General features: G+C 54.7%; 2 protein-coding genes across 2 annotated transcripts in view; both read right to left on the reverse strand.

Annotated features, from left to right (window-relative positions):
* Positions 1–1173, reverse strand: part of PSMD1 (proteasome 26S subunit, non-ATPase 1) — a 75085-nt gene extending 73912 nt beyond the window's left edge. Inside the window, exon 1 of the mRNA XM_075716346.1 lies at positions 1125–1173. Within this exon, the coding sequence (XP_075572461.1) occupies positions 1125–1140 (16 nt within the window). The 5' untranslated portion in view covers positions 1141–1173. The remainder of the gene's footprint in view (positions 1–1124) is intronic.
* Positions 1174–5315: 4142 nt separating this feature from the next.
* On the reverse strand, positions 5316–12184 carry C9H2orf72 (chromosome 9 C2orf72 homolog). Its single transcript, XM_075717133.1, has 3 exons — positions 11659–12184; positions 6602–6718; positions 5316–5407 (listed from the first exon to the last, which is right to left on the reverse strand). Exons 1-3 carry the CDS (start codon positions 12182–12184, stop codon positions 5316–5318), a joined length of 735 nt encoding a protein of 244 aa, XP_075573248.1.
* Between the last annotated feature and the right edge of the window lie 6533 nt (positions 12185–18717).

An 18717-nucleotide genomic window follows, 5' to 3' on the forward strand; every position in this document is an offset into this window, starting at 1 on the left:
ACAACTGAAGGAGCACTGATGTGGCCCTTAGGCAAGGCAGGTTCAGCAGCCCACCCCACAGCGCTCCTTCCAGCTGTTTGCTGCAACTCTACTCCAAATGTATGATTTCACTTTTTTTAAAAAACATAAGCTCCTGCATTTACCTGATCTATCAGGAGGAAACAATCTCACTCCTATTCAACATACCATTTCTACCTTTTTAAAACTCCTTTGAAATGAATTCCTACTTCTCCTCAGCTAAGATAAGACTTAAACATAAAGCAAAGGGTTCAGAAAGAGAACACTGCTTGCAGACCATTATCCTCTGCACTGTTTCTCTCACCAAACCACAGCCAGTCACATATTAATTTCTGGCCTGAGTACTTTTGGAAATATTTCTCCTATTTTTTTACACTATGAAGCTCTCAGTAGATCCAGAAACAGTGTTTAACATCTAACTCCTCACACGCTTCATTAGCTTGGAGTCTTCAGGCCGGCTTTTCCTCTGCAAGACATTTGCGCTTCTGACCCCCTCCAAAATTGAAGTCTGCCTCTTCCCCCTTTCTCATTGCCTGCTGAATCTCCTGCTGCCCACCGGTTTCACACCTCCTGCGCGTTATTCCCTGTCAGCAGGTGAAGGCCTTCAGCTCACACCTGCGGCGCAGCAGCACCCCGGTGCTCTGCGGGGAGCCCGCAAAGCCGGCAGCGTGCCCTCACGCAGCACCGGCGGGAGGCGGAGGCGGCGCCGGGACGGGCAGCAGGCAGCCGCCTCTGCTTCCCGCGCGTCCCCACCGAGCCCGCCGGAGAGCCGGTCCGGCTCAGGCCGCCGCAGCACCCGGGGGAGGGCGGGAGGCCGCCCCGGGGCACGGGCAAGCACCGGGCATGGGGCAGCCCCCGCCGCCTCCCGCGGCTCAGCCTTAACGTGCCGGTTGCGGCGAGCCGCCGGGCACCGGGGCGGCCTCCCGCTCCCGCCGGGGCGCACGGCGGCCACCGGCCAGGCGTGACCGGGGCGGGGGGAGGCCCCCGTGACGGGCGGCCCCACGGAGCGCTGCGGCCGGCGCCCCCGCGGCCTGCGGCGGTGCCCAGTCACGGCCCTGACTCAGCGAAACCCCGGCGGGCAACGCTACCCCGCGCCGCTCCCTCACCGGCCGAGGTGATCATGGTGTCGCCCGCCCGGCCCGCGGAGGGAGGTGGGGTCCGCTCCGGCCCAGGTGCGGTGGTGCCGCCGCCGCCCGGGGTCCGCGCCGCGCCGCTACCGCTCCGCCGCCGCCCGGCCCGGAAGTGCCGCGAAGGGCCCCTTCCGGCAGGACCCCGCTGCTCCCGGGAAAGGTGCCCGTGGCGATCGCCTGCGCGGGGCGGCGGAGAACCAGCCAGGCGCCAGCGGGACAGCTCCGCATGCCGGGCCCTCGCACCTCGCCCTGCTCGCCTTCAGGCGCCCCACGCACCCCGCGGCCTCACACGGGACCCCCCCCAACCCCACACGGCCCCCTCCTGCCTGGCCCAGGAGGGCGGGCAGCGCTGCCCTGCCTGCGCCCTACTGCCTGGGGCGGCGGCAAGGGGGGCTGCGGGGCCCCGCGCTGTGGGGTCCCCAGGGGTGAGCCCGTGAGTGCCCCTGTTTGCGCCGTCCCCAAACGGCTGCCCCCCCCCGCCAGGCTGCAGGCGGCGGCTCCCCCCTGCCAGGCCGCGCTGCCCGCAACGGGGTGGCATCAAGCATCGGACCAGGCTGCCCAGGGAAGTGCTTGAGTGCTTGGAGGGATTTAAGAGACGTGTAGACGTGGCGCTTAGGGACATGGTTTAGTGGTGGCCTTGGCAGTGCTAGGTTAATGGTTGGGCTCGATGATCTTAAAGGTCTTTTCCAACCTAAACGATTCTATGGTTCTGTGATCTTTTGGGGCACAGGCATGTCCCATGGCATTGCAGGGATTAGGGACTTTACCCCATGGATTTACCACCTCTTGCAGGCCTCCTCTGTGGGCCCCGACTCCTCTCACACACCTTACAGCTGTGGGGAAAGGCCTCCCCCAAACCCATTTCTCCCTTAAAAAGGGAAACACATGTACAGATGCATCTGACAGCCCCGCACCAAATCCTTTTCCCCATCCATCGCTCTGTGGCACAGGGCAGTGTCCAGATCTCCCACACATATGGGTACCTGAAGGTGCCCCACTTGTGGTGGAGCATGGAGTCATTTTGGCTCCCGTTTTGGTTCCAGTATAGACAGATGGGAAATTCAGGCGGGTGCATTTGCACCAAGGAAAATCCATCTCAACAGCAACAGTGCTGCACAAGAAGAAATCAAAGCACCCAGACTTCAGCAGCATTGATTTCTACCTGTTTCTACTAAATAGGAAAAAAGACTTTCTGAAAGGCTTGAATTCCTCAAGGAAACCTAATGGCCTCAGTGAATTTTATTAACAAAAGTTATCCGAGCCCTACCCACAACACCGAGAGGGTCAGCCCCGCTCTTCTCAGACAACTGAGAAGGTCTCCAGCCTTCCCCACTGCCCACAGGTGAGCAGCCTACCTGAGCTGCACACAGACCAATGCTGCTGATCTTCTGGATACCATATACTGAGGTCAGTTCCATTGCCTCCCAATATACCTTTTATTTAAATCAAGAGAAATATCAGTTAAACCATGCATAATGCTACTTTAAGGATAACACCATGGCAAACAAAAACCAAACTGAAGCACATTCCTATTCAGAAATTAAATGTCTTTATTCTTTACAGCAAGCACATAAGGTAACAGTGCCCTTAAATTATTAAATCAATTAAACATGTAAAACTATCTGCTGCACCTCCATATGCCCAGCTAGTGAAAAAAAAAAAAAGAAAAAAAAGAATTAAAGAGTCCAAGTCACTTTTATTCCCCAGTCAAAGAAAAACAATACTTTTGGCCAAATGTATTCCCACTCATACCTCCTAAACCCCAGGCAGTTCATCCGCTTCCACAAAAGTCTCACTGCAAGGGTAAACTTGCATCATTTACTTAAAAATTACCAGTAAATAAATCCATTGGATTTGTAGCACCAAGGTAGGCTTCACTGCAAATCTGTACTCTTGGGCCACCTCTTCACTGGTAAATTCTAGACAGCGAAGGCCAAATACTGCAAGAAAATAAAGATTCACCTGATTGTACTATTAAGCCCTACTGGACTCACTGAACCAAGGGCTTTATTGGGAAAGTACGTAACTGCCCAACAACCTGGGCTCTGCTGTGAAGACGGAGCAGAGGGACTCCACCGCACAGCAGACCTACGCACTCATGCCAGGGACGGAGCAGGCAAATACCTTCATCTCACTAAGATGCACTTACTACTTCGTGCTGAGGCCCGGGGTCATGAATACAGCCACCCACACCGAGTGACTTTATTAAGTCACTTGGTTACATTTGTATTTTCCACCTGGTCATAAGCAAAGAGAACCTACAGACATCCTGGAGGCTGGAAGGAGAGCGGGTTCAGTGCTCTCTCTGCAGAGCAACACGCTCTGCCAATGTCAGCTGCTTCTGAGGCTCACTCTCCCCAGCCCATACCCACAGTTTCTTCTGTGAAGAGATGTGACATGCACTTCCCCACACACTGCTCGCAGGGATTTGGCATCCACCTACCCGCTCCCGCCTTCTTACAGAGCAGCTACAGCACCTTATGGCTGCATTTCAGGCGACGCTTTCCTATGTAGACCAAGCCTAACTATTCCAACATATTCAAACCAGCAGCATGATAACACAGAGACTTGCTAAGCACACCCGGAAATGCTCCCCATCTCTCCCGCTCAACCCTGCCAGCACGTCGCACACACCATCAGCCGCTCTCTCCCAGCCAAAACAGCAAAGCACCATCACAAAAGGGACCAACTCTAAACCCAAAAGCTGCTAAGCTCCACTCCAGCGTTACCATCATTACTCCAGTGAGGTAGGTAGGTGTTGCTGCCCCCATCCTGCCGTTGGGGAAACTGAGGCACAGAAAAACGGTTTGTTAAAAAATGTTGATGATCATGATCACGAGCAGAGCTGGGTAAACAACCCATCCCCTACTCCAGGTAAGAGCTAGAGGGATGCTGAAGGCATGCTGCTGGGAGAGAGTGCTGGCCAGAACTGGCAGGACTGCAGACGCTTCAGCTGCCATTGGGAAAAAACGAGCGAGAGAAAGGATGGATGTGCATGGAGGATGTACTGCCATAATTCAGCAGCTAACCCAGAGAAGAGGTAGGCAGGACATGATGAGCTGAAGTTTCTTGCCTGAAACTCCAAAAGGACAGCCAGTGCCAAACAAAACTCAGCTTGTACTAAAAATAAAACAAGACCTGTTTTATGTTGCATTAAAGTAAAAATAAAAAAGGTATTCCTACCATTATAATACTATTCCTCACAAACCAAGGATTTGTAATTAATTGCGTTGCCCCACAGGCTACAGGCAGCCCTTTGGAACTACTTAAATACATTATTTTTATATTTATTTATTTATGAAGCAGCCACATCTTGTTGAGAGGAATGCTGCAGGCCACCTCCAAGACCTGCCACCACACGGCTGTGAAGATGTCACAGGTAAGACGGGCCTCTCCTACAATCCCCTCTAGCACCAGCCACACCGTAGTGTCCGTCTGCCACCCCCTCCAACCCAGGCAGTCCATCAGTCAGTCTGTGAGCACCAGGACAAGCCAGAGGGATGGATCCTGCTCCCAAACCACACTGCTCCAGATGCCATTACTATCAGTATCTTACCCACAGTGGGCTGTTACTGCATTTCTTCACATTACACAGTTACATTCAAGCCTTTTCAGTAGCTGGTAGATCCAAGACCTCGTATTTAGTCCCATTGCAGTCTCCAGGCCACTGTGTTATTTATCTTTTTTTTTTTCCCCTAATCAGAGAGAGGGTGGGAACTTTAAAGCAGCAATAAAGCAGGAAAACAAGGCAGCAGAATCTGTTTGCCAGGGAGGCCAGCCCCGGCAATCTCATCAGGGAACTCTGCTCAGAATTAGAAAGCGTTCCTCTTTCTTCAGCAGGGGGCTGCATTTAACACCCGAAGTCCCCACATCATCTCGCCCAGGACATGAGATACATCCCCAAAGGGCTTCTCAGAAGCCCAGTGTCCATCAGCAGCTCCAGGCACTCTGGGGCAGTAGGGTGCAGCAGGGGACGGCTCTCTGTCATGGACCTCAGAGGCTGTTGGCAGCTACAGAAGACCCCGGTGAGTTAAGCCAAGCAGCTTCTCCCCAGAGCAGTGGGTCCTCGGAGGAGAGGGTGAGTGGGCATGCACCAGCTCCTCTTCCCACTACTCCAAATCCACCGGGCAGACCCGGGTCGTGGACTGTGCTGGGCGCCCAGCAGCCCTAGGTGCCCACGCCTCCGGCAGCTTCTTCGTAGTTTCCATTGGGGGCCAGGCTGGTCAGAGCCACTTCTTCCTTGGGGTCCTGCAGGTCATCTGCAAAGAGCAGAGAGGGGTCAAGGGAGATGTGAATGGGAAACCCTTCATGCAAAATGCAACTTAAGATAAAAAGAAAGCATGGGATGAAGCAATTGATACATACTCACAACCTAAGCAGAGCTGATTTTTTTCATTAACTGATTTTCATTTTGTTTTACAAACTCAACATTGCTTCAACAAACAGCGAAGGAGCGAAGGAGCACAGGGCCCAGCTCCCTGGCCTCCTGCGGTCTCAGTAATCTCAGAACAAGCTGCGTGGCCACGAGGCTTCACCTGCCTGGCACTGACAGCAAGATCAGGCACTTGAATTTTCTGACATGACTGCTGCACAAATTGGGCATTTCAGTTGTTTTCTCTGACCCTTATGCTTTTTAAGTATTTCCTGTGTTTAAGAGGCATTTGGACAATGCCCTTAATAACATGCTTTAGCTTTTGGTCAGCCCTGAAGTGGTCAGGCAGTTGGACTAGATGATCATTGTAGGTTCCTTCCAACTGAAAATATTCTATTTTATTCTATTCTATTCTTTTTACAGTGAAGGAGCTTCCCCTCCTCTATGTGCTCCGTAGAGCAGTCTGGATCTCCACGCCATGCACTTTGTAGCCTCTGGCATAGGGGCTCTCTGCAAAAAGACAATCACTGCTGGGAAAGGCAAGCAGAAGTGCCAACGGTACAGCAAAGGCTGAACGCTAGGCTATTTGTTACCTGAACAATTTCCTTTAGAATCAGGGAGCCCAAGGCTGACTGCCCTCTTCCTCCTCCCCACCAGCCCCAAATGCAAGTGGTTTGGGAACACTCCTTCCAGCCTTGTTTGCAGAAAACATCACGTAAGATCAGGGTGATGCTTCCAATTCATTTTTAGACAGACAGCAGTTCTGCAGCCAGAAACTCTGGCAAAACACAGCTGAGTTCAGCAGTGCTCCCAGGGGTGTAGTTGGGCGCTGGACCGAGCGTGGTTTTATTTAGACAAGCAAAAGGTCAGAAAACAGGGAGGCGGCAACATAGCAGCCAGATGTGCACTGGTTGTCTTCAGGTTCTGGCCGAACCACAGCCAGGGAAGAGACGTCAGCTGCGGAGCTGGAAATGGCTTAAGGAGGCCACCAGCAAGGGGTTTGGGCATCAGGACCACCAGCGAGTCGGTGAGGAACCTCTGACAGTCACAGTGGGAGGACAAGGGAGGGAGCTGGGCATACCTTCATGAACGTTGTTTGCAGCTTTTGCTTCGTGACCTTTTCTCCAGCTCCTCCGGCTCCAAGAAATGCACCGCAGGAAGGATAGGAGCCTCCACCTCTCCCTGTCTTTCTCCTCTTCTGAATAAATCAAAGAAGGTAAGTTCAGACCGGCAGTGGGTCAGCCCTGCTGCTCCCCCACCTCTCCACTGCTGACTCGCAACATCTCCCCTCCATGAACCCAACTCCTTGCAGCAAAACTGGGTCCACTCCACAGAGCCCACCGCTGGAAAGCGCAGAGCAGCTCCTGCCAATCCTTATTTCAGGCTGAAACCTCTCTGCTACCCTGGAAATTTGCCCCTGGTGTCAGTTTCTACTTTGCCACCTCACTGCCAAAACCCTCCTGGATGCAGCAGCCCAGAACGAGCAAGAAACCTGGCAGGATCTCAGCTGGCACACGTGGCGAGGCTGGGGACTGACACGGTTAGGGCATTCCTGCAGAAGGAAGTTCTTCTTTCGTGCTGTCACACAGCTTCTGCCACATCAACCTGTTTACAGCTCCCCATTTTATTAAGCAATTCCTCCCTCCCAGGGAGACCTGCTGGACATGCAGACTTGCAGCATACTGAAAACTACAGCTGTAACTGCTTGCAAAATGCAGAAAGCACGTGGCCTCCATCAATGTATAGTATTTATTCTGGAGGACAACGAAGGTCACAGTAAGTTACTACAGGCTTTCAAGCCATTATAGTAAAACACTACAGCAGCTTGTAAAACACTACACCAGCATATTTTATAAGGTCTCCAACAGCAGCAGTTCAGCATCTCCATTGAAATATCATCCAGCCTTTCACCTCCTAGTAAGATAACAAATGATAAACCACTTCAGTGTCCTTCAGCTTATCAAACTGTTGCGACACTAAAGGGTTCACAGTGTTTCCTGCCAGTCAACAAACCAAAACCTCCAGCTGTAAACACATGCCCTCCTCACAATGCATGGGAGCTCTGGACACCACTGAGGCATGACAGGATAGCAGCCCAGCACGTTTCTGCTTAGCCCCCAGATGCAGGGGAGACGCAGGAAGCCCACTGCGATTCTTGTCCCAGCTCCACCGCATGAGTAACAGTGTCCAGGACCTTCCCAGCCTGGGGGGGCTGCAGCTCCAGCGCAACTGTCATGGGCAGAGCTGAGCAGCCATGCGTGTAGAAGAGGAAAAGGCTTTGAGGCTGGGCTGAAATAAAAAGGGCACAAGCACACGTACACAGAGCCTTACACTCTGTAGACCTCCCAGCATCCTAATCCAGATGCAAGAGCATCTTTCGTCAGCTTAGCACAAGCCCTTTTCAAAGTCAAGAGGGGAAACAAGACAAGCTTAGCCCCAACCGAGGACATCTTTACAGTGGCATCCCTAGAACCTGCTTTGCAGGGTGTTTCACAGCCCCACGCCCATCTTTCCCACAGTCCTCCTTCACATTACATTAAAGATATTATTCCCCTTGTACTTTGCTTGTGGGGAAAGCCACGGGGTGAAGGAGACCAGGCTGCAATGAAGCTGGTGCCTGACACTGCCAGGCCCCCAGCTCTCCAGAGGCACGACTATGCCTGGGATCCCTCTGGCCACATGGAGATTTCGGAAGGTAGCGCTCACAGGTGCATGGAAAGAAGCTGCCCCTGCCTAAGGCTGAACCCTGCAGCTGATGAGCATCCTCATTACACACGCAGGTCCTGGGACACTTACATGACTAAGAGCACTAGGCAGCAGATCAGAGGTGAATTAAAACAACACGCTGAGTCCTCCCACCCACCATGCTTACACAGCACACACAAAGAGGCTGAAACACCTGCTCTGGCTCCTTCTGCTCCTTTTTCTACCCTGCTGGCTGCGATGCTGCTTCCACGTCTGCATGAAGGACAAAGCCACAGCTAGCCACAAAAATACATGTACTGAGCCAAGTGCCAGCAATGTGCAGAGGTAGGAAAAGGTTACATATATATACAGAGATGTTTTTCTACCTCTGCAGCTGCTGTCCCACCAGGCTGCCGCGACCAGGACCAGAGGGTTCACTGGTGTCTGCAAGCACACCAGAAATTCTTGCAGCAGGAACAATGTGAGGAAGACAAAAGCCCATGAAAGGAGAGAAGCTGGAAAGGGGATCATGTATGCCTCAGCACAAAGGGTTGGCAGAAGACTGTCCTGCGCCCTCACAGCGGGTCCCAGCCATCTCAAAGCTCCTCAACGTTCAGATCCAGGATTCTGGACTGAGCTGCCTCAAAGAGGCACCTGAGCTGCAGCAGCTCTGGGATCCCAGAGGACCCTGTCAATGTAGTGCTGCAGGCAAGTGCCAGGATCCCTTGAGGTAAAGGTAGGGAGAGAGCAGAACACCAGAGCCCCTAGAAATGATGGGGAGCAAGGGAAAAGTGGGAAAAATGAGAGAAGGGAGGAGGAAAGGGAAACAGCCCACAACAGGCAGTGCCAAAGATTAAAGTGAGCCTGGGCTGTTTTGTGTGGCTGCCGTGAGGGCAGAGCCTGCCCAGCATTTGCACACAAACTTGACTCGCCTTTCGCCCCAGGGCAAATGCTGTTCCTCAAGGCCTCTTTGACACCCAGCTTTCATCCTGCCAGCCTCATGTTGCTTAAACTGGCCACCAACAGACACGTGGTTTTAAACCCAAACACTCCTTGCTGTTGTTCTTACTCATTATGCGAGGCCAGCACAAGCACCTTCCTCCCGCAGGAAGGTCAGGTCCTGCCTGCACCCTACAGCAAGGGCTGCACCCCAGTCCTGTGTCCCCAACAACAACATCCATAAGCACGGGTGGCCACCGCGTCACAGCCGTCAGCTGCCACATCCCTGCTATCCAAGAGCTGCTCTAGTGCTTCCCAACCCGCTGGTTTATCCTCCCCAGCTGCCAGGACTGGGAACCCCGTCAGAAAGAAGCAGATCCCATTGGGAAGGCTCTCATCCCACCAGCATGAAAGAGATCCCATTGGGGAAAGCCAGATCTGATTGGGGGCGGGGGGGGGAGATCCCATCAGGAATGGTGAGCTCGCATTAGGAAAAGCCAGATCCCACTGGAGCAGGGTGGGGGATCCCATCAGGAATGGTGGGCTCACATTGGGAAAAGCCAGATCCCACTGGGGTGGGGAGGGGATCCCATCAGGAATGGTGAGCTCACATTGGGAAAAGCCAGATCCCACTGGAGCAGGGTGGGGGATCCCATCAGGAATGGTGAGCTCACATTGGGAAAAGCCAGATCCCACTGGAGCAGGGTGGGGGATCCCATCAGGAATGGTGAGCTCACACTGGGAAAAGCCAGATCCAACTGGAGTGGGGACGGGATCCCATCAGGAATGGTGAGCTCACATTGGGAAAAGCCAGATCCCACTGGAGCAGGGTGGGGGATCCCATCAGGAATGGTGAGCTCACACTGGGAAAAGCCAGATCCAACTGGAGCAGGGTGGGGGATCCCATCAGGAATGGTGAGCTCACACTGGGAAAAGCCAGATCCCACTGGAGCAGGGTGGGGGATCCCATCAGGAATGGTTAGCTCACACTGGGAAAAGCCAGATCCCACTGGAGCAGGGTGGGGGATCCCATCAGGAATGGTGAGCTCACACTGGGAAAAGCCAGATCCCACTGGAGCAGGGTGGGGGATCCCATCAGGAATGGTGGGCTCACATTGGGAAAAGCCAGATCCCACTGGAGTGGGGACGGGATCCCATCAGGAATGGTGAGCTCGCATTGGGAAAAGCCAGATCCCACTGGAGCAGGGTGGGGGATCCCATCAGGAATGGTGAGCTCACACTGGGAAAAGCCAGATCCCACTGGAGCAGGGTGGGGGATCCCATCAGGAATGGTGAGCTCACACTGGGAAAAGCCAGATCCCACTGGAGCAGGGTGGGGGATCCCATCAGGAATGGTGAGCTCACACTGGGAAAAGCCAGATCCCACTGGAGCAGGGTGGGGGATCCCATCAGGAATGGTGAGCTCACATTGGGAAAAGCCAGATCCCACTGGAGCAGGGTGGGGGATCCCATCAGGAATGGTGGGCTCACATTGGGAAAAGCCAGATCCCACTGGAGTGGGGAGGGGATCCCATCAGGAATGGTGAGCTCGCATTGGGAAAAGCCAGATCCCACTGGAGCAGGGTGGGGGATCCCATCAGGAATGGTGAGCTCACACTGGGAAAAGCCAGATCCCACTGGAGCAGGGTGGGGGATCCCATCAGGAATGGTGAGCTCACACTGGGAAAAGCCAGATCCAACTGGAGTGGGGACGGGATCCCATCAGGAATGGTGAGCTCACATTGGGAAAAGCCAGATCCCACTGGAGCAGGGGAGGGGATCCCATCAGGAATGGTGAGCTCACATTGGGAAAAGCCAGATCCCATTGGAGTGGGGAGGGGATCCCATCAGGAATGGTGAGTTCGCATTAGGAAAAGCCAGATCCCACTGGAGCAGGGTGGGGGATCCCATCAGGAATGGTTAGCTCACACTGGGAAAAGCCAGATCCAACTGGAGCAGGGTGGGGGATCCCATCAGGAATGGTGAGCTCACACTGGGAAAAGCCAGATCCCATTGGAGTGGGGAGGGGATCCCATCAGGAATGGTGAGTTCGCATTAGGAAAAGCCAGATCCAACTGGAGTGGGGACGGGATCCCATCAGGAATGGTGAGCTCACATTGGGAAAAGCCAGATCCCACTGGAGCAGGGGAGGGGATCCCATCAGGAATGGTGAGCTCGCATTGGGAAAAGCCAGATCCCACTGGGGTGGGGAGGGGATCCCATCAGGAATGGTGAGTTCGCATTAGGAAAAGCCAGATCCCACTGGAGCAGGGTGGGGGATCCCATCAGGAATGGTGAGCTCACATTGGGAAAAGCCAGATCCCACTGGGGTGGGGGGAAGATCCCATCAAGGATGGTCAGATCCCACCGGGATGGGCTAGGTCCCACCGAGGAGGAGAATATCCCGCGGGAAAACGGGGCAAATCCCATCGCAAAAGCCCACGGCCCCCCGGTGGGTGAGGGCGGGAGGGAGGGGCCCGGCCACCCGCTGCCCCCCGGCCGGGGCCCCGGTACCTGCGGGGTGCTGCAGGGCGGCCCGCAGGGCGCGGCAGGCGGCGGCGCGGCAGTCGCGCAGGGCGGCGGGGCTGCCGGGGCCGTACCGGGCCGCCTGCACCGTGCCGGGCGCCGGGAAGTGCCGCCGCAGCGTGGCGTCCAGCACCGCCGCGTCCTCCCCGTCCCCGCCGGGCAGGAGGACGCCGACGACGGCGGGCGGCGGCGCGGGGGGCAGGCGGCCGCGCACGTCCCGCACCACCTCCCGCAGGCGGGCCCGGGCCCCGCGGCTCCGCGCCGCCCCGCCGCGGCACAGCACCAGCAGCAGCCGCGCCGCCAGCGCCCGCCGCCCGCCGCCCGCCAGCCGCCGCGACCGGGACCGGCCCCCCGGCCCCGGCGGCGCCTCGTCGCCCAGGAGGTCGCGGGCGAAGGCGGCCAGCGTGGCCGCCGCCGGAGCCCCCTCCGCCACCTCGGCCACCAGCAGCACGGCCCGCCGCCCGCCCGCCCGCTCCACCAGCGCCCGCAGCTCCTGCAGCTCCGCCGCCGCCATCCCCCGCCGCCGCCGCCGCGCGCCCCGCCCGGCCCCGCGCCCCGCCCCCGGCCCCGCACCGCCCACTGGCCCCGCCACCCGCCCCCGCGCACCCGGCCCCGCACCCGGGCACCAGCTCCAGCGCCGGCCCCCCCGCGCCACGCACCGCCCCATGCAGCGGCGGGGGGGGGGGTGAAGGATACCCCCACCGCCCCACGCCCGGCGGCCTGCAGCACCTCCGGCCCCGTCCCGGGACCGGCACCGGCACCCCCCCAGCTCCCGCCGGTGCACAGCCCCTGCCTGCTGCCGGGCGGGCACGGCACAGAGCGAACCAGACGGGACCCGGGCCCCCCAGATCTGCCCCGCAGCCAGCCCGGAGCCCTCGCACAGGCTCCTGCGAGGCTCGTCCCGTTACCAGTGGGGAGGTGATAAAATTCAGGCAAAAAACGCGCTGGGGAGGGGCTAGGAAGCTGAGAGAGGGCTGAAGGAAGGCTGTGAGACTGCAAAGCCTTTACTCGTAAGACCTTGATAGAGGAGCAGCTGATCGCAGCCCCCCCAAGGGTACAACATGCCCCCCAGGGTGTCACACACCGTACCCCAGGCAGTGATGGAGTGGCCTCTGCGGGCATCGTGTGCTGTAGGAGGCACTACGCTGCTGCACAGCCTGGCCAGGCCACAGCCACATTTGGGAAAGAATGCCGCTTTGGGAAACAATTACCCCCTCAAAGGCCGTACCCACCCCACTGGTCACAAGTTCCCCAATTCGTGCACAAGTGCAAAGCCAAGCTGCAGCCCCCACCCCATACGCTGCACCTCCGAGTCCTTACCCAAGCCAGTGCCCTTCGGCTTCCCCTCCGCAAACACCACATCCATCCCCTTCCACAGTCACAGCCACACCAGCATCAGCAGCGTGCCACAGTGACACACACGTGCCCCTCCCATCAAAGCGCAAAATGTTTGCAGGGATAAGTACAGAGCTATAATCAGAGCTGCGGTGCTGGCACACGCTACGCGGCCCCAGCGCAGGGGAAGGCCTGCAGCCCACGAGCCAGCCCTGCCAGCCGACGGTGAATGAAAGCCACGTGATGGCAGCTGCTGTGCCCGGCCCTGGCAGTTGCGTGGTGTCGGTGTGCCGGGCAGATGAACCGGTAAGCTCCGATTCATGGCACGTGGTAAGCACTTCCCCTGTTCCACATCAGAACAGGCTCCTGCAAACAGGTAACGTCTTATCACAAGATGGGATAAACAGCTCAAAGGTGCAAACGGCTGGAGTCACCTTGGCCTGTTGCTCTCTGAGGCCATTCGGAGCCAAACCACCTCTGCACGATGGGCGGAGGAGGCTCCAAGAGCATGGGAAGTGAAAGCAGAGCAGAAATCCATGTGCCTTCCCTGGATCGGTGATTCCCAACGTGTGCGTTGGGGCACACTCACGTGCCACGAAGGCGGCTGAGCCAGCACGCCTGCTCCCTGCCTGTCCTCTTGGCCACCCGTCCCCGCCGCCTGGCAGATCAGCAGCCACCGCGGGGAAGGGACATGCCACGGGCTGGTCCCCAGGCACAGCAGAGGTGTGGCAGCTCAGGCAGGTCGCTGTGCCACCAACTTTAAGCCAGGAAAAGGTTTGCCCCAGCTATGACAGGCTTAGCAAATGCTGCCCTAAGCCAGCACTGCGGGGGCCAGGCAGCCTGGGCAAGGGTTTCAGAGAGGCTTTCTGCCCTGCATCCTAGCAAAAGTAACTTTCACATTAAGAAGTGCTGATAAGCAAGCTGGGGGGTTGGAAATAAAACAGGAGGATTAGGCTCCTCTTCCAAAGATCAGAGTCTATTGTCACAAGACATGCTTCCATGCCAGCGTGGTAGTCATGAGAGCAGCTGTCAACATGGCAAAGCTACAAAGTCAGACATAATTCAACAGTCAGGTCTGGCCTTTGTGTTGCCCAGATTTTGTATTTACAAGGATTTTTCTCTCATCTGGTCAGAATCCTGCTCATGGTCCCGTGTAGAAAAGCCCTGGGTGTAATCAGCATCATGAGCTGTGCCAGCAGCAGCAGGAGGGGACAGGAGTGGGTGCTGGTCCCCAGAAGCCCTCACCTTGGGGTTTCTCTGTTCATATTTTCCCCCACTACAGAATTTCAGGTACAGCCCTCACACAGATTTGTTCATAAGCCAGTCACAAGCAGAAGGTCTCTGGGAAGAGGGACCAGCAGCTTTGGCTGCTCCCTGCAAGGAACAAGCTGCAGACAGACATTTGCTTCAGCCAGTTTGACCAGGGAAGCCCAGGTCTCTTGAAGGTGGCTCTGAGACAGGATGCTCCTTGCAAACTGCCACAACAAGACCCACAGCATGTTGAGGTGCCAGCACAGCCCGTGGTGTGGTGGTGCCAGTTATGCCCTGTCTGATGTGCAAAGACCATTACAGCACGGGTCTCGCAGGGTTCTTTTCAAGCAGTGCTGTGCCAGTGACTCGCATAGAGCCCCCAAAGTGCCTCAGGAAGTGGGCTTTCAAGCAGGCAATTCCCCAACTTTATGAAGATGATTCCTGCAGAGAAGGGATAGAAAAAATTGAAATGATCCTCCTAACTCAGCTCAGAAGGAGCACCACTGGCTATTTCTCTGCAGTGGCCCTGGTGTTTAAACTGCCAGCGCAGACTCTGAAAACTAGTATTTGGGACCAGACAGAGCTGTTGTTCGTGGCCACTGCAATTCTCTAGTTAATTTTGGGTACACATGTACCATCATCAGCAGAGGCTGTTTGGAAAGGTGAATGTCACCCACAATACCCAAACAACCTTGTTTACATTTTTTTACTCATTAACAGAGGTAAGATCTAACAGCAAATACAACTTTATCCTCCTTTGTGTTACTTAAAGGGGTACAGATCAAACAGTTCAGAGGTAGTCATGACCTCAGCAGTATTTGTAGTCCCCATCAAAGTGACTTCAGAGCTCTGGCAGGCATCTGAGCAAAAACACAGATGTATTTACAAGGCTTGACACTCCTTCAAACATCCATCTGACAGACACATTTGTAGAAAATCTCTGCGACTAGCCCTAAATGAGGGTAATCACATCTCTTACATATGCCCATAGCTGTTCAGAGCAAACACAACATCTGCTCATTTTGGACTTCAAAGGAGGAAGAGATGATGCTTTGTTCAGAGAAGTAAATTTATCATGTGTATTAGTAGTGCCTTGAAGTCTAAACAAAATCAAATGTCCATTGGATTAGGCCCCTTAAGAGATGCATTTACGAAGATCAACCTCTCTTCTGAAAAGAGTAGAAAGAGGACAGGAAAAAGGATTCTCATGCCAATTTTGATAATAGGAGTGCAGAGAGGCTCAAAAAGCAGGAGGGAATCTGTGAGAGCAGCTCTGAACCCCCGTGTCGCCCAGCTCCTTAAACTCTTCCTCTCAGCAGCCTCGGTGCTCACGGGGGTACTTGGAAAAGCCCCTGAGCCAGCTAGGAGTGGGAACTGGCTGCTGACAAGCTAAGCCTTAGCAAACCTTTGCACGAGTGCTCTTTCACAGGCCTGTTCTCCAAACGTGCTTCCACTTACTGCTTTGAAAAAACACGTCATCATTACAAGATGCTGGAAAGCATCTGCTTTACTTGTGCAGCGCTACCAGGAGCATTACTGCGGGGAACCAGCACTCCTCGAGCTCTTCATCCATAGAGATCATCTTGGGTGCCCCAAAGAAGAGGCAGAGGAGGTAGTTGTAGTGAAGAAAATACTCCAAACCCCACCTATCCCCTTGCCCTGAACATCCCAGTCCCACTGATCCCCATCTAGCCCATCTCCTGTTCACTCCTCCATGATTCTTCCCATCTCCTCCACCGACCTTCTCCAAAACTTCCCTCAACCTTTCTAGCCCCTGAACCCAGACCCTCCCCACTTTTCACCCACTGAAGCTTGAACTGTATCAAACCAGACATGGATCCTTCCTGTGACAAGTTCAGTCACAACTGAATCCAAACTGGATGGTCACTTTGTTCTGTCCCAGCTTCCCACGCCCCAGGCCCAGCCACCGCCAGGGACCACTGAGGCAGCCCCAGTTTTGGTCCCCCGGCAGCCTGTGCAGACTCAGCCCTGGCCTGGATCCATCCAAGTCATCACACCCCTCTGAGCTCCACTCAGTGGAGGTTACACCCCGTAAGCAAATAAAGCTGGGAAGAGGGTGGCTGCCCCACAGCTCAAACACAGCCTGGCTTCCTGATGAGGAACCCCAAAGCTTTCCCCGCCTCTCTTCTCCCAAATCCCATTTCCTTTGAAAGCCATGCCTCATCCTGCCCATCTCTGCAATTGTCCTAAGTTTCCATAGGTTTCCTTGAGTCATCATCCCTTTCTGGATGGCAGAGGGGCATAGGAAGGTATTTCTGAAGAGGAGGATGAGGACCTGGCACAGGGCCATGTGTGGGCAGCCCATGGTGTTGGGGCAGTCCTGATCATGTGTTAGGAGGGATGTCTCTGCCTGTCCCCTTGGAGAGCGATGGAGGCTGCCCCTCAGCCCGCTCCGCTCTCTGCTGCTCCGCTGGGAAGAGTTTGGATCTGCCTGGTTTGACACCGTTGAGCCCTGAAAGAGGCCACAGATAACCAGCTGGCAAGGTGCCCTTCTGGTACACTACAGGGCACCGAAGGGCAGTTGGACTTTGCCCTGGCATGTAGGCACAATGTGGCAGATCAGTGAGGAGCAGAGCTAGGCAAGGGTTTTTGGAAATGGGCAAAGCTTGGTCTGGATGGCAAAGCTTGGCTCAGGTGCTGTCTTGATAAAGATTATCTTCCAGAGGTAGTACTCAGATGCTCATATGCCAGGAGCCCACAGGACGGCTGCTCCCTGCTGCTCTCACAGCATGTGATGCCAGCTGAGCAGAGCAGGTTGTTCTCTGTCCTGGGAAGAGACCAGTTGCCCTTGGCAGACTTCTGGGCCATGCAGCAGTGCTCCTAATGCTTGCTGGTACGTCTCCTCTTTGGGCTCTAGCTGAGCTGGTTGGAGAGGTTTCAGGCCACAGCTGCTTGTTCCTGCTTTGCTGGATCGCAGTGCTCCTGCTAGCCTGGCAGCAGAGCTATCACACGAAAACTTGCCAACCCTGCATTAGTCAAAATGAGAAGGGCATTCAACATTTAAAGAGCAGATCTCCCGTGACTTGCCTTTGTTGGACTGCAGCAGGTTGGGGGAGCAGTCACAGCAGCAGAGAAGGGAGCTCCAAGACTCCTGAATATCCACCCAAGTTTAGCTGGAGAACAAAGCATGTACGCAGCTTGAGAGCACCCATGGCATTCTGCCTCCTCCCCTCCTCAGCTGTCTGGGTGACCACAATCCCCCCCATCCCAGCCACACATCCCTCTGGCTACATCATTTGCCCCTGCAGGGCATCCCTGTGCTCCCAGGTCCTGGCCAGGATTTCGTATGCCTCAAAGCTTCCCCTTCCACCAGCAGCACTCAGCAGTGCCGCACATCACCCCACGCAGAAGTGCCAGGACACAGCACAAACATGCTGCCAGAGGAGAAACTTGAGAGAGCTGCATGGAGTGTGCCTGGATTTGGATGGTTAACCGCATGTTTCAGATGCTACAGGAAATAACAGAAACACAGGACCTCATCACGGCTACTTGCTTTAAGGATACCCTAATGTGCTGATCAGGAGTCTCAAAGCCAAACTTTCTGCACACACAAACAGCCTGAGCTGTATACATCTTGCATTGACTCAAGGGAACTATTTCTGCTTTAGCTTGATCCAGAAAAAAAAAAAAAAAACAAAGCCACCCCAAAACCCAGTGTCCTCTCTAACAAAAGGGGAAATTTATCTTAAGATGGCCAATTGCTCATGGAAAGTCTCTTCCACAACAGAGCAATTGGGTCAAGTGTGTTATCATTATGTTTAGACAACTGGACAAGGTCATTTTCCCCCCATGCTTTAAAGCATTTTTTTTTCCACAGAACCAGCACCTCCTCTAAGAGGCACCACCCAAACACCTACAGTAAGGTTGCTTTGCTTTGTAAAGCCACAGTGTCCTTAAGGATGTGGAAAGAACCCGTATTTGAAAAATATCCTGGAGGATCCTTTCCCTGAGAAATGTTGGTTCAGAGGCTCTGTACCACCCTCAAATCCCAACCCTTCTGTACTATATTGCACAAACCTGCAGCTTCAGCAGGAGTTTCATAGTCTTTGATGTACGACTTTAAAGCTTATAGGTACACAGACACACAGGGAAATTAAATAAACACTAGATTTTTAATACTTCTTTTGGTGATAGTTAAGATCCTAGGTGGATAGAAGATCTGTAAAAAAAACAGAGAAGAAATGCAAATAAACTCCCAATGCAAAAACATGCAGCTAACCGTAAAGCCTTGCCATGCCCAGAGAGAATGTGAAATGAGTTGAGCTATTACATGGGCCATTGGCCTTAGAAACAAAACTCATCTACTATTCCCACAGTTCCTCCCACCCAAAATAACCCATCCCAGTAATTCAACATGCTGGAGGTCTATTGATACCCACTTGTATGTAAGGTCAGCTCCCTGAAACAGCCCCTTTAACAGACAGTGGGCTAAACGTTGGG

The sequence above is a fragment of the Pelecanus crispus genome, chromosome 9 (genome assembly GCF_030463565.1).
Source record: "Pelecanus crispus isolate bPelCri1 chromosome 9, bPelCri1.pri, whole genome shotgun sequence".
Classification (NCBI taxonomy): domain Eukaryota; kingdom Metazoa; phylum Chordata; class Aves; order Pelecaniformes; family Pelecanidae; genus Pelecanus; species Pelecanus crispus.

Coding starts and splice junctions, on each gene's coding strand:
- C9H2orf72 (XM_075717133.1), bottom strand. CDS start 12,184: ATGGCGGCGGCGGAGCTGCAGGAGCTGCGGGCGCTGGTGGAGCGGGCG. Junction 6,719..11,658: donor CGCCCTGCAGCACCCCGCAG/GTACCGGGGCCC, acceptor TGATTTATTCAG/AAGAGGAGAAAGACAGGGAG. Junction 5,408..6,601: donor TGCAAACAACGTTCATGAAG/GTATGCCCAGCT, acceptor TGCTCTTTGCAG/ATGACCTGCAGGACCCCAAG.